At 29.4% G+C, this 16,209-nt stretch overlaps 1 protein-coding gene and 1 long non-coding RNA gene across 2 annotated transcripts; one reads left to right on the top strand and one right to left on the bottom strand.

Moving 5' to 3' along the window:
• The first annotated feature begins 1,336 nt into the window (after positions 1 to 1,336).
• Positions 1,337 to 2,579, top strand: LOC149032780 (uncharacterized). The gene is made up of 3 exons (XR_016176318.1): positions 1,337 to 1,450; positions 1,563 to 1,672; positions 2,443 to 2,579. It is a non-coding gene; the product is annotated as an uncharacterized LOC149032780 (long non-coding RNA).
• Positions 2,580 to 5,040: 2,461 nt separating this feature from the next.
• LOC149032779 (uncharacterized) lies at positions 5,041 to 6,236 on the bottom strand. Its single transcript, XM_089171695.1, has 2 exons — positions 5,649 to 6,236; positions 5,041 to 5,579 (listed from the first exon to the last, which is right to left on the bottom strand). The coding sequence occupies exons 1-2, from the start codon at positions 6,151 to 6,153 to the stop codon at positions 5,155 to 5,157; spliced, it is 930 nt and encodes a 309-aa protein (XP_089027821.1). The 5' UTR covers positions 6,154 to 6,236; the 3' UTR covers positions 5,041 to 5,154.
• Positions 6,237 to 16,209: the final 9,973 nt, after the last annotated feature.

Here is a 16,209-nt window from a genome sequence, read left to right as displayed (position 1 = left end):
AAAAATAAAAATCTGCGATGCGGAGGATCTTCCTATTAATAGTATATTACTCACCTAGGGAGCAAAGTATGGCATTCCGACCCGCGTAATATTGTCACCCGAGCCGAAGGCGAGGGTGACAAAAACGCGGGTCGGGATGTCATACTTTGCTCCCGTGGTGAGTATACAATTTTTTCTCACACCTGGATCGAAAGTTCGCTTGTAATTAAATAATAATATACTAATTTTCTACCCGGGCGAAAAGTGCCTACTTTTCTACCCGGGCGAAAAGCGCCTACTTTTCTCCCGCTGCATCTGTAACAAACGTAGATGTCGCTTCCTGCCTTCCTCTCTTCTCGCTGCGTAAAACGAAGTTGCCGCTTTCTTACTATACTGTCCTAGGTATGTAATATACTATTTTATTTGTTGTCAATTAATACATTTTGCGAAGATTATGCAAATTTAACAACAATCAAGGGGTCCAGGGGTGAAATCCCCGATGGGGGTCTGGGGGCGAAGCCCCCAGTAAAAAAAATCAGGGGGGTCCGGGGGCACAGCCCCGGCGGGGGTTGAGGGGGCGGAGCCCCCCGCCGGGAGACGGGGCGGAGCCCCCCCTTTAAGAAAATTTAAATATAAAAATAAAATAAAATATAAAAAAACTTAAAAAAAAATTTAAATATAAAATTTGATTCTATTAAAAATATACATTATTGTTTAAGTTTAAAAAATATTTTTTAAAATAAAATTTAATTAATTAAGTAGGGAGTTTATAAATTATATTATTCTGGGAAGTGTTGAAAATCGAAGAGGTTGTGTGTGTAAGTCTGTGTGAGTCCAAAAAAAAGCATTTAAATGAAATTCAAATCGAGAACGAAGTGATTGATTCTTTGACCGTCAATACACCTTTTGTCACTTTCAAGAATTGTAAGTTTAAACAGATTATAATAAATAATAACAAATACAACTCTCATAATCAAGAAAATAACTAAATGTATACGTAGTAACCTATTTATGTTTGTAATATTTAACTAAACAAATATCTTTAAAACTTGTAAAAATAAATAAAATATAAAATATATGAGACAACACATGTTATTAAAATCATTAATTATATATCATAATATATAATATATATAAGCATGAGCAGTAATTTATTAAAACATTTTTAAGGTTAAGGAACTAGTGCGCATGCTTCTATTTTTTAGCGCATGCGCACTAATTCGTTACTACATTCAAGCGGGAGGGAATGAGGCACTTTTCTCCCTGGCACAGATTCAACCGGGCGGGAATGGGGCACTTTGCTCCCTGAAAACAGGGAGCAAAATACGTACTTTCCATCCAGGTGTGAGAAAATAGTATATTACTCACCTAGGGAGCAAAGTATGGCATTCCGACCCGCGTAATATTGTCACCCGAGCCGAAGGCGAGGGTGACAAAAACGCGGGTCGGGATGTCATACTTTGCTCCCGTGGTGAGTATACAATTTTTCTCACACCTGGATCGAAAGTTCGCTTGTAATTAAATAATAATATACTAATTTTCTACCCGGGCGAAAAGTGCCTACTTTTCTACCCGGGCGAAAGCGCCTACTTTTCTCCCGCTGCATCTGTAACAAACGTAGATGTCGCTTCCTGCCTTCCTCTCTTCTCGCTGCGTAAAACGAAGTTGCCGCTTTCTTACTATACTGTCCTAGGTATGTAATATACTATTTTATTTGTTGTCAATTAATACATTTTGCGAAGATTATGCAAATTTAACAACAATCAAGGGGTCCAGGGGTGAAATCCCCGATGGGGGTCTGGGGGCGAAGCCCCCGATAAAAAAAAATCAGGGGGGTCCGGGGGCACAGCCCCCGCGGGGGTGAGGGGGCGGAGCCCCCCCGCCGGGGATGGGGGCGGAGCCCCCTACTTTAAGAAAATTTAAATATAAAAATAAAATAAAATATAAAAAAACTTAAAAAAAAATTTAAATATAAAATTTGATTCTATTAAAAATATACATTATTGTTTAAGTTTAAAAAATATTTTTTAAAATAAAATTTAATTAATTAAGTAGGGAGTTTATAAATTATATTATTCTGGGAAGTGTTGAAAATCGAAGAGGTTGTGTGTGTAAGTCTGTGTGAGTCCAAAAAAAAGCATTTAAATGAAATTCAAATCGAGAACGAAGTGATTGATTCTTTGACCGTCAATACACCTTTTGTCACTTTCAAGAATTGTAAGTTTAAACAGATTATAATAAATAATAACAAATACAACTCTCATAATCAAGAAAATAACTAAATGTATACGTAGTAACCTATTTATGTTTGTAATATTTAACTAAACAAATATCTTTAAAACTTGTAAAAATAAATAAAATATAAAATATATGAGACAACACATGTTATTAAAATCATTAATTATATATCATAATATATAATATATATAAGCATGAGCAGTAATTTATTAAAACATTTTTAAGGTTAAGGAACTAGTGCGCATGCTTCTATTTTTTAGCGCATGCGCACTAATTCGTTACTACATTCAAGCGGGAGGGAATGAGGCACTTTTCTCCCTGGCACAGATTCAACCGGGCGGGAATGGGGCACTTTGCTCCCTGAAAACAGGAGCAAAATACGTACTTTCCATCCAGGTGTGAGAAAAAATTAAGAGCTCATATCTATTGAACATTTTTTAAGGTGTCTAGCAACCAATTTATCAGTGTTTCTTGTAAAAAAAAAAAATAATTGATATTTTGGACCCACCCTAATTTATATATATATAAAATAAATTTAATTTTCTTAATTTTACAATTTTTTCCGAAAAATAAATAGAAGAAAAAAATATATATGTATATTGTATTTTGTTAAAGTTTTATATATTACCAGGAGGTATAGAACTTTGGTCCTGCTGTAGTTTTTTTAACTCGTTTTGATATTCATGCCTTCTTTCGTATTTGGAAACTGTGTCTGGACATATTCCCACTTTTGCTGCCATCATTCTTTGAGACATACTCGGGTCTTCAAGTCTCAAACGCACTAATTCTTGAATTATCCGTTCTTTATTTAGTCGTTTAACTGTACGTCTGTTTAGGTTAAAATTACCCTTCCTGAATAACGCAAAGTTTTTTTTGCATGTACTTTCAGATATAATATCCTTGCCATAAGCGTGTACGAGCATTCGGCGAGCCTCAGCAGCTGATTCCTTACTATTAAAATAGTAAAGTAACACTTCTCGCAAATGACGCATTGTTGGCTTATAGACTGACATTTCTAATTTGAAATTACTATACGATGTAAACACAAGTAAACCACTGATACTACCAAGTTATCTTCACGAAATTGTTAAGAGTATTCCAAGCTTTCTTATATATATGAATTCGACGTCTACTTGTCGCTAATGCCATCTACAGAAAAGATTTATATCGACCGTTTATTTAGAAAGTGTTTTAAGTTTAGTTTCTCTTGTTTCGAGAAAATTAAAGATTTGCATATCAAAGAATACGCATTTTTCTTTACCGACCACATTTATATTGTACAAAACATATGGCCTTTATATGAAATTAAATATTAACTACTAATATATAAAAAGTTGACATTAAAATAAATTACGTTATATCTCTTTTTTTTTTTTTAAATGGACATATACAACTTTCTAAAGAAACGGTCTATATATATGTAGGAGAGTTTTAAGTGTAGCAGAGGTAGACAAAAACTAGTATTCTGTATTCAGTCCTTCCTGTGAATATTATTTCATTGAAAAGGAAAACTTTTCAGACTAAAAGAAAAGATCAGGTAGGCCATAAATCAGTAAACGAACCTTAAGGATTATTAGGATATTGGTGTAATAAAAACCATGTGTGCAGTGTCGGGACCTTTTGAAGAATTTCTGATACCTGTGTAAACATATGCGATTCCATAAAAAGGGTAACATTCCGATGTGCTAGATTAAGTTTCTGTATGTATAGTTACCACTACCGAAAACCATAGGCTGTACCTGTCGGTGGACTATGGGGTGGATCCTTATGCTATTGGTCAGTAAGATTTGTAAGCTTCTTTCCTCTCAAAAAGGGGTGTTGGTGATTTCTGATATAAAAGACATGGAAAGGAATAAGAAAGGGGTAGTCTCGGTGGTAGAAGGAAAGCAGTCTCAGTCGTAGAAGTAAAGCAGTCTGAGTCGTAGAAGTAAAGTAGTCTCAGTCGTAGAAGTAGAACAGTTGCAGTCGTAGCCGTAGTTAGATATCAGTTGAAACAGTCGCAGTTGTATCAGTTGTAACAGTCGTAAGAATTCAGTCGCTAATCTAAGTTGTAAACGTAAGATTGTAAAACTAATATTGTACGTTTTCTAATACCTGTTTTAAATAAATCTTATTAGTAGAATTAAACTGGGTGTATGTTCACCTCGCACCTCTCACCCTAAATAAATTATCCCTACATATATGTGTATACATAATATATATTACTACTATATTTATATAATATATAGGTGAGTTCACGAAACGTTGAACAGCACCCAGCTTCGGCTAATCGTATATTTTAAAAAATAATAATAAAAAACGGGTAATTGTGGTGCAGGGTCATACGATCCAATTAATGCAGTAAAACTTAAGGGTTCATTCTGGTTTATACGCCGAAAAAAAGGCTATTTTCACGATTTTTTGTTAGGCTTTGTAGGATACATATACATATGAATGTTGCTGGGTATGATAAATACACTCTAGAAGTACAAGAAAACAATTTTTTTTTATTGTTCAGAACATTTTTTGACATCCAAAATGGCTGACAAACGTGAACCCTTCAAAAAAAGGTATGCTGTTGGCGGGCATCGAAATTCGAGAACGGGTGATCTAAAACAAAAAATTAAACGGTTTTAAATTTAGTATGACAATGGCTATCGGGTATGCTAAAACTATCAATTTTTATGAAAGCAAAACAAAATGACAGCCATTTTTCCAAAAAAAAAATCGTTGATTTTTTTCGCAGTTTTTTGTAAAAAAAAAATAGTAAAAATTAATATTTTAACTTGGTTGTAGCATGCGAGATAGCCATTCATGTGTCGAGTATGTGGTTAAAACTTCAGAAGGATCGGTTGAGTAGTTTCGGAGATATCATGCCCGCCAACCGAAAAAACGTTGTTTCGAGAAAAACGCGTTTAAAGTTTCTTTTAACAAATTTTTAAAAAGTCTGACTCTACCTTATTCTGCGATGCCTGCACCATACAGTATGCCTTCTGCTTCTTCAAAATACTCATTTTCTTCAACTCTAACCTTTTTTCGTTGTGTCCTGGCCTCTTTTAAAGATTCTCCGCTCAAACGATTGGCTGAACGCACACGCGTGTTGTCGCGGTGACTAGCGTAATTGACTGCGATAGGGCCAAGTTTAATCTCCAAAACGTGCATTATTTTTAGTATTGGATCAAAACCTTCGTTAAATATACAAGCTGCCAATTGACAAGCTATTTCCACAATTTTTTTACCATTAAATAGATGTTTAGGCACCATAGCCCAAACGCATTTGTTGAAGCACTCATTATTATTTTGAGTGTTGCCACCTAAACATCTTTCAAGCAATTCTGGTTTTGTCAGGTCTTCGTACACTGGCTTTAATACTTCTTGGACATCTTTAGCGAGATGAGGAGGATGTTTATAAGTATCAAGGGTTTTAGCTGCCTCAACTTTACGATACTTACACCAGTTGCTAGAACAGTATGTATGTTGCGGGTCATCATCAGTAGAAATTTTGTGATAGTACCCCGCCCAAATTTCCTTTCTCATGTTCTCAATTGAATTTTTATTTCTTTGAACAGCTAACCCATAGTTAGTTGACAGTTCCTTCATCAACTTTATAGTCAATCGTTGAGTTTTAATCACTGGAACACTTTTTTTAATAACTTTTTTCTTTTTTACAACTTTCTTCGGTCCTTTTTTTGCAGCAGGTTTCTTGGCTTCCGCTTGTTTCAAAGCTTTTCTCTTTTGAATCAGTGCTTTTCGTGCTTCATTAGCACGGTTGAAAACTCGTTTGGCAACATGTAAAACACACTCTAATTTTTTGATAACAAAATCTTCGCCGTAGGGAAAAACATTTAGCAACATTTGAAAAGTTTTTGTGTCGCCATCGCCGATATAAAAACCATATTTTACGGAGAACTTCTTGAGTGATCGAAGAAACATCTCCACGATACCATCAATCTCCATCTTCCCGGCACTACCTTCATGGTTTATCGTACAATGCGTTTTATGCTGTTCGTACCAGGCAAGATAGTTTACTTCCTTCACTTTTCTTTTCTACATCTCACATCCCTTACAGTAAGTTGACCTTATAGAAATGACGACAATTTTTCCACTGTATTTTAAAATTAGAAAAACTATTCCAATCAACGAAGAGAATCTTCTTTTGGCCCAAGAGCCGTCGCCAGAAACAGACAGAATATCCTCTGGTTCTCCTCGTTTCTTGTTTTCGAGTTGCTCTTCGGTGACGGCTTTATGCGACACTACGTTAAAAACAGTATTGACCGCGATTAGTATAAAGTCAACGATTCCATAATATACAGAGATACTTAACCTTTTCCGAGGTCCATAAGGTTGCAAAACATATTTATGCCATGCACACCAATACCAAAAAACCTTTCCAAAAAAAAGAATATAGCGAAAAAAACTGAATACTAGTTTTGTTTTCCTACACCATTCTGAATAATATGCAGAGACATTTCCACTTAAACAACCGTTTATGGTTTGTCTCCTCTCTCTGTAATATCTCTGTGTTTGGGTCGCAAAATAATATACTTAGACTGCTCGGATCGTTCTAAAATTTTTGTATGATAATTCTACATATGCCTACTTTCGAAAAATGCAAAAAAAAAATTAATTTTTTCAAAATTATAAACCAAAATGAACCCTTAAGACAGCATCAAGAGCGGTCGATTTCTGTTTTCAGCAGGAAAACACTGCTTCGTCTAAGATTTAGATAAGTGTTAAAGCCACATTTCTGTGCTTAGGTCAATGTGGTATTTGTTCATCTACAAAAGGCTCAATTATTATTTGTTGTATATTAATTGTTCTGCTAATTTTCAAAACGGATTAGGTATTGATCACGTAATGTTTTTATTATCCTGTCCCATTGTACAAAACAGAAATAGTCCTTTACGCTGTACAGTCAAATCTAAATTCAAAATAGGGAAAGAAAAAAAATAAGATAAATATTTATATACACAATGAGTAACAGAATTATTCTGTATATCATTACTGATAAAGTTTATAAACAATAATCGATACCCAATGTTTTCAAATTCAAATTCATTTCAAACTTATATAATTTTAATAAAGGGAAAATCTATTTTAACTTTATTTATTTTTTTAATGAATAAATTCAGATTAGTTTCATTACTTTCAAAAGAAAATTTATTCTAGAAGAAAAATATTATTTCAGATAAATGATAAAAATGAAGTATTTATGTATATTGTATAATTTGTATAAAGAACGTCTAATTTAAAATTAATTCTATGAAACGAATATTCGTAAATAAATATTATTTGTTATACCTACTATAACGGTTTATGAAATATTATATACTGAAGAAATAAATCATAAATAAACTTTGATAATGATCATAAAAGCTTTAAAATATTTTTCAAACAAACAAACAAAAAAACGAGAAAATAATAAAATTTGTTTTTATATTTCGCCGATTTCAAAAACAAAGTAATATTTTTATTAAATATCTATATTGCTATTAGATATAGAACTTTGTTTACGTCTTTTTACTTTTTATTTGTTTAATTTTTTCATACAGTTTATGAACGTTTGAGCTATAGATATGCTTAAATCACTTTCTTCTGCTAACTCGTCTAAAGTTAGATGCGGGAGTTCATCTATATTATGCACTAATTCTTCATTTTCCGACTCTGTGCCTGGTGTTCTTGAAATACGCCTTTCTAAGTTAAAATCATATCTCTTGAAGCGCTTATACTATACACAACATGTACCTAAGGATACAATATCCTGTATATATATATCAATAATATATTTTTTTTCAATCGTTAAATTTAATTTCTTGAATTTTACAATTTTTTCAAAAAAGAAAAAAATAGAAGAAAAAAAATATATATATATACATTATATTATAGTAATATTTATTTTATTACATTACTTTTAGGTATAGTACTTTGCTCCAACCCTTTTTCTTTTAAGTCGTTTTGTATTTCCTGAGTGTTCACGCCTTTTAAAGCTGTAGGTAGGCTCATTTCCAATTGCTTTGCTAACTTATCTTTACTCATGCGAGGGTTTTCAGGAATCAAACGAACCAATTTTTCATGTTCCAATTCTCTATGTTGTCTTTTTAAAGTAGTTCTTTCTGAGTAAAAATAACCCGACTTGTAGCGTTTATACCATGCACAACATATACTTAAGGATATAATATCTATTCTATATATATGTATACATAAACTAAATATATTTTTTCCGATCGTTCAATTTCATTTCTTGAATTTTACAGTTTTTTTCCGAAAAATAAATAGAAGACAAAATATATATATATATCGTATAATATAAAAATTTTATGTATATATTACCATAAGGTATAGAACTTTGGTTCTGCTGTAGTTTTTTTAATTCCTTTTTATACTCCTGACCTATTTGGTATCTGCTAACTGATTTTTGACTTATTCCCACTTTTGCTGCCATCTCTGCTTGAGTCATACACGGGTATTCAAGTCTTAAACGCACTAATTCTTGAATTAACCGTTCTTTATTTAGTCGTCTTCTAGTACGTCTGTTTAAGTTAAAATCACCGCTCCTGAAGCGCTTAAAGTTTCTTATACATGTAACTAGGGATATAAGACCCTTGCCATAAGCGTGTACGAGCATTCGGTGAGCCTCAGAAGCGGATTCGTAACTATTAAAATAATAAAGTGACACTTCTCGCAAATGACGCATTGTTGGCTTATAAACTGTCATTTCTAATTTGAAATTACTATACGATGTAAACACAAGTTAACAAATGATACTACCAAGTTCTCTTTACAAAATGTGAAAGAGTATTCCAAGTTGTCTTATATGTATGTATTCGACGTCTACTTGTCGCTAATGCCATCTACAAAAAGCTTTATATCAACTGTTTATTTTGAAATTGTTTAAAGTCTCATTTCTTTTGTTTCAAGAAAATTATATATTTTCATATCAAAGACTAGTCATTATTCTTTACCGTTCAAATTTATATTGTACAAGACATATGCTCTTTATATGAAAATAAATATTTACTAGTAATCTATAAAAAGTTTACATTAAAATAAACATAAATTATGTTATATCTCTTTTTTAAAAAATTATTTAGGGTTATGAACAAGATATCTAATAGAACAACAGTAATGTTTAAAATAATTTATATTTTGAATATATATAAAATAAAGTTTATTGATAAAACAGTCAAGAAATTACTTAAATAATATTACAATTTAGAAAATAAATTTCCAATAAATATTATAAGTTTATGTTTGTCTAAAGATTTTATGATAAGAATATCTAAATCGAGGTACATTTAAATTTGCGGTTAAATTTTCTGGAACCGTGACAAATATCAAGGAATTATTTTAATATTATACGTAAAAATATTTCTACAGTAGGTGAATCTTCTTTAATTTTGATAAAATTTCTTTTATCAGCAGGAAAACACTGCATCGTCTAAGATTCAAGTAGGTTTTACAGCTACATTTCTGTGCTTAGGTCAATGTGGTATTTGCTCATCTTTAAGAAGCCCCATTATTATACGTTATATATGGATTGCTCGTTTATTTTCAAAACAGATTTGATGTATATCACGTATTGTCGATATTATCCTGTCCCCTAGTACCAAACAGAAATAGTCCTTTAACGCTTTTCAGTGAGACCTACATTCAAAATAAGAAAAGAAAAAAAATAAGATAAGTATTTATATAAACAGTGAGTCACAGAGTTATTTTATATACCATTGTTTATAAACAATATTTGATACACAATGTTTTTAAATTTATATACACAGTTAATCTATTTAAAAATTATTTATTCGTTTAATGAATAAATTGATGTCAATTTCATTACTTTTGAATAAATATTTTATTCTAGAAGTAATATATAATTTTAGATAAACGATGAAAAAAAAGAAATTAGGTATATTATATCATATGTATCTATTACTTCAAATATAAAATGAATTCTTTGAAACGAATGTTCGTAAATCAGTATTATTTCTAGTAACGGTTTATCTAATATTATATACTGAAGAAATAAGTAAACTTTGATAATGATAATAAAAGTTTGAATATATGTTTCAAATAAACAAACAAACAACAAAATATAATAAATTTTTTTGTTAAATTTCGCCGATTGCAAAAAGAAAATAACATTCTCATTATATACATATGTACATATATATCAATTAAATATGATTTTTTCACTCGTTAAATTTAATTTCTTGAATTTTAAAATTTTTTCTAAAATAAATAGAATAAAAATGATATATATATATATATATATATATATATATATATATATATATATATATATATATAGATATATTATGTTATATTAAAATTTAATATATATATTACCAAGAGGTTTACAACTTTGTTCCGGCTCTTTTTCTTTTAATTTGCTTTGTCTTTTCACACTGTTTATGACTCCTTCAGTTTCAGATATGCTTGTTCCATGTTCATTTGCTCTCTCGTCTGGAGTTATACCAAACAATTCATTTAGAATATTCTGTAATTCTTCCTCTTCCAGTTCTTTACTTGGTGTTCTTGAAATACGTCTTTCTAAATTTGAATTATCTTTCTTGAAGCGTTTGCACCACACACAACATGTACTTAAAGATACAATATCTATTCTATGTATATATATATATAAACTAAATATCATTATTCCAATCTTTACATTTCATTTTTTTATTTTTAGAATTTAAAAAAAAAAGAAGAAACCTTTAAATATATATATATATATTCATTATATTATAGTAATACTTAATATATTATATTACTTTTAGACATAGAACTTGGCTCCAGCCCTTTTTCTTTTAATTTGCTTTGTCTTTCCATATTGTTTATGACCTCTTCAGTTTCAGATATGCTCATTCCATATATATTTGTTATCTCGTCTTGAGTAGTAGGCGGGATTTCATTCAGACTGTTCAGTGATTCTTCCTCTTCCAATTCTCTATGTTGTCTTTTTAAAGAAGTTCCTTCTAAGTTAAAATAAACCGACCTGTAGCGTTTATATTATCCACAGAATTTACTTAAGGATTTCATATCCTATATATATTAGAGTGGGTAAAAAAAATCAATTATTTTTTTTCTACAAGTCATACTAAAAAATTTGTTACTGAAAATCGGATGATGAATATTTTTTAAGCGCTTAACTTAATCGCTAAAAAATAATAAACCATTTTTATAGAGCAGTTAATTTCCTACAAGATTCCATCAAAACATTGTTCTGTATAATAAATAAATAATGAGGTATGAATTTTAATCTATTGGACTGAAAAAAAAATAAAAATCTGCGATGCAAAGGATTTTCCTATTAAAATTAAGAGCTCATATCTGGTGAGAAATTTTTTAAGGTGTCTAGCAACCAATGTTTCAGTGTTTCTTGTAAAAAAAAAAAAAAATCGATATTTTCGACCCACCCTAATTTATATATATATATATATAAAATAAATTTAATTCTTTTAATTTTACAATTTTTTCCGAAAAATAAATAGAAGACAAAATATATATATATATATATATATATATATTGTATTTTGTTAAAATTTTATATATTACCAGGAGGTATAGAACTTTGGTCCTGCTGTAGTTTTTTTAACTCGTTTTGATATTCCTGACTTCTTTGGTATCTGCTAACTGATTTTTGATTTATTCCCACTTTTGCTGCCATCTCTTCTTGAGTCATACGCGGGTCTTCAAGTCTCAAACGCACTAATTCTTTAATCTTTTCTTCTCTATTATATTTCTGTCTTGGTTTTGTTCTTTCTAAGTTAAAGTAACCCGACTTGTAGCGTTTATATTATCCACAAAATTTACTTAAGGATTTCATATCCTATATATATTAGAGTGGGTCAAATAATCAATTATTTTTTTTCTACAAGTCATATTCAAAATTTTATTGCTGAAAATCGGATGATGAATATTTTTTAAGCGCTTAACTTAATCGCCAAAAAATAATAAATCATTTTTATAGAGCAGTTAATTTCCTACAAAAATTTGTATTGTGTACTTTTCAATAGTCATTTATTGTCGAGATAAAAACCTCATAAACAAAAATGAACTTTGTCTTATTATAATTAAACTTAAATCTTTAATATCATTCAAATGGTGAGATTTACGGAAAAATTATAAGATCCCTTCTTTTTATATCATTAAATTTCCTACAAGATTCCATCAAAACATTATTCTGTATAATAAATAAATAATGAGGTATGAATTTTAATCTATTGGACTGAGAAAAAAATAAAAATCTGGGATGCGGTGGATCTTCCTATTAAAATTAAGAGCTCATATCTAGTGAGAAATTTTTTAAGGTGTCTAGCAACCAATTTTTCAGTGTTTCTTTAAAAAAAAAAAAAAATAATTGATATTTTGACCCACCCTAATTTAAATATATGTTTGTACATAAAATAAATTTAATTTTTTTAATTTTACGATTTTTTCCGAAAAATAAATAGAAGACAAAATATATATATATTGTATTTTGTTAAAATTTTATATGTTACCAGGAGGTATAGAACTTTCGTCCTGCAGTAGTTTTTTTAACTCGTTTTGATATTCATGACTTCTCTCGTATTTGGAAACTCTGTCGTGACTTATTCCCACTTTTGCTGCCATCATTTTTTGGGTCATATGTGGGTCTTCAAGTCTCAAACGCACTAATTCTTTAATTATCCGTTCTTTATTTAGGTTTCTTGTAGTACGTTTGTGAATATTGAAATCACCTTTCTCGAAGCTTTTATACCAATTCCGACATGTTCCATAGGATATAATATCCTTGCCATAAGCGTGTACGATCATTCGGCGAGCCTCAGAAGCGGATTTGCTACTATTAAAATAATAAAGTAACACTTCTCGCAAATGACGGATTGTTGGCTCATAAACTGACATTTCTAATTTGAAATAACTTTATGAAATAAAACCCAATAACCTACTGATACTAACAACTTATCTTCACAAAATGGTAAATAATATTTCAAGCTTTCTTATATGTATGTATTCAACATTTACTTGTCGCTAATGCCATCTACAGAAAAGCTATATATATATATATATATATATATATATATGATCATACAAAATATATTACTACTATATTTAATATATAGGGGGAGTTTACGTAACGTGGAATGGCACTTAGCGCCTGCCACTCAAATATTATTGTAAAATATATATATATATATATATTTATAATATTTGAGTAGCTGGTATATTTATGTAATATAACTATATTATATCATAATATAATTAATAATATTTATAATTTATTTCTGAAGTTGCAGTTATTTAAAAAAGAAACAACAACCTAAAAATGAGTCCTAAAGAAGGCTATTGACACGTAATGGTTTAAATCGGTTGAAGAAAAAAAAATTCAAATCTTAAGAAGGGATCCGTATGATGAATCTTAGTTGGTCAAATGACGAGTATGACGTATATTAGATAACCTAATAAGACATTATAAAGTCATAGTTATATTTATAACCGAACACGTAAAATTTCTTCTTCCAATTATAGCAAAAAAAAAAACTTTGTTTGTTTGTTAGTCAAATCTCCTGAATCCTATTTCTAATCCTTCTTTTCTTTTTGATAAATTTATAGTTGTTTTATATCGTTTCGTAGAAAAATTATATCTTCCAACAAACACACATAGACACACACAGGCAGACACACAAGATGTGCAAATATTTTTAGAGGGTTGACTACTCTCGTAAAGTCCGTGAACAGTCGTCATTTTTGTCGTAGTTAGGCTACTACGTCATTAAAAAAATGACGTTTCTATCTTCCATCTTTATCTATCCGTCTCATCTATCCTCTTTTTTCTTTATTACTACGAAGATACGACGATAACATAAGGAAGTCGGTGACACCTACTCCTCAAGCATGATCGAGCATGATCGAGCATGAACTTGCATGGTGTAGGTGAGGAAGGAAGGGGATTTCTCCTCCTTATCACTCACTCTCTATCTCTCTCTATCTCTCTCTCTCTCTCTCTCTCTCTCTCTAGAAAGTCGTTAATTTATTTTTTTTTCTTTATTTCCTTTTTCTCTTCTTCATATTCTTCTTATTCTTATTCTATTTTTAATCAATGGTTCGTATACTATGACATGATAAAGAATTTTATTTGTTTCTTGTATCATACAAATAAACGAATTAATTTTTAATTAATTTGAGGGAGGATAAAAAATGTTTTTAATAATTTGAGAGAAAAATTAACATTAATTGTGATTTGTAATATGAATTTTGTTTAATTATAAATGACCAATTTTATTAATTTAATTAATTGATATTATATCATTATCTCATTATTATATCATTAATTATTATTTATTATAACAATTTAATTTTATTTAAATAATTTATATATAATATCAAATATATCAATTTAATTTTATTTAGGTTATTTAATTATTATATCATTATTTAATAATTATTACATCAATTATTATATACATTGTTCTGTATAGTTAATTAATGATGAGGTATGAATTTTATTCTATTGGACTGAGAAAAAAATAAAAAACTGCGATGCTATTGATGATCCTATTTAATTTTTGATTATGATTTATGATCCTATTAAAATTAAAAGATCATATCTGGTGAGAAATTTTTAAGGTTTCTAGCAACCAATTTTTCAGTGTTTCTTGTAAAACAAAAAAAAATTGATTTTTTTGACCCTTCCTAATTTATATATATACATAAAATTAATTTCATTTCTTTAATTTTTCAATTTTTTCCGAAATATAAATAGAAGACACAATATACTTATTATATTATATTAAAATTTTATATATTTATATATATATAAATTACGTGTCACGTTGTTTGTCCGCAATGGACTCCTAAACTACTGAACCGATTTTAATAAAATCTGGCATACTGTGTAAAGTTTTATCGAACTTGAAAGATAGGATGATTAATACCATAATTTATAATCGCAATATTATTTTTTGGCGAATTATTTGTTTATTAACAAAGAGTCATAGTTATCTCTTTTTGTTTGATAAGATTCTAACAGATGGCGGTATAAGGTAATTTTTTAACTGGAATGAGTGTATTCATTAGATAGCGCCATGTTAAAAGTACAAACGTTTTATGTAACTTACAATTTATTAGTATAACCATGTGCATGTGGTGCTAGAATAATCGGTCACGTGTTGCTAAGGCTAAATTAGTTAAATTGACAATATCGTAAACGTAATAGAGTGTAATAAATTATTCTTGATTATGCAATTTTTTGTGCTTTTTTTGCCTTTAGTGCTTTATTAAAACTCTTTTATTAAAATAAATACAAATAAGTATTATCATATAATGTCACATAATTATATTATTGTTATATTAAACGAAATACATGAATCAAACGATAATTTTTATCAATCGTTTTCAAAATTTGACCTAAAATTCAAATTCCGATTCCGTGGATTTTTATACCGGGTAAAACGTTTTCGTCTTTATTCGTAAATAATAATTTCACTGTATTAAATTGCTAACAATAATATAATGTAACGTACTCCTTAGCCACAGCCATATTCATATATTTTTAATAAACAACTTTTGAAATAATTATACTCAAATATGATATTATTTAAATGTGAAATTAAAAATTTGATGCACATTTGTGCTTAATTTAAACTCACCGAAATTCTAAGTGAATAATAATAAGACTTCATTGAACACTTTAAAATTATATTAAATGAACGTATCGTCTAATTCTAAAGAAGTTTTGACGTAAAAAGCCACAGCAACGCGTGGCCGGGCACCCCTAGAATATATATATGTATATATATATATATAATATATTATATTACCAAAAGGTATAGAGATTTGCTCCTGCATTTTTTCTTTTCAAAGTTTTTTAAATCTACTTTCTCTTCTTTCAAGAAAATTAAAATTTAGTATATCTGTTAATTAAAAAATTTAGGCAAATTATATAAAGTCTGCCAATATTTCATTTAATTATATATATTAATTTTAGGCGAATTTGACGAAACTAATGTATATTTACGGGCTGCAAATAAACTT

This window comes from Polistes dominula, unplaced genomic scaffold (genome assembly GCF_049000335.1).
Source record: "Polistes dominula isolate Pdom_NZ unplaced genomic scaffold, Pdom_raw_medaka contig_84, whole genome shotgun sequence".
Taxonomy (NCBI): Eukaryota; Metazoa; Arthropoda; class Insecta; order Hymenoptera; family Vespidae; genus Polistes; species Polistes dominula.
This window is presented reverse-complemented; position numbering and strand designations above follow the sequence as displayed.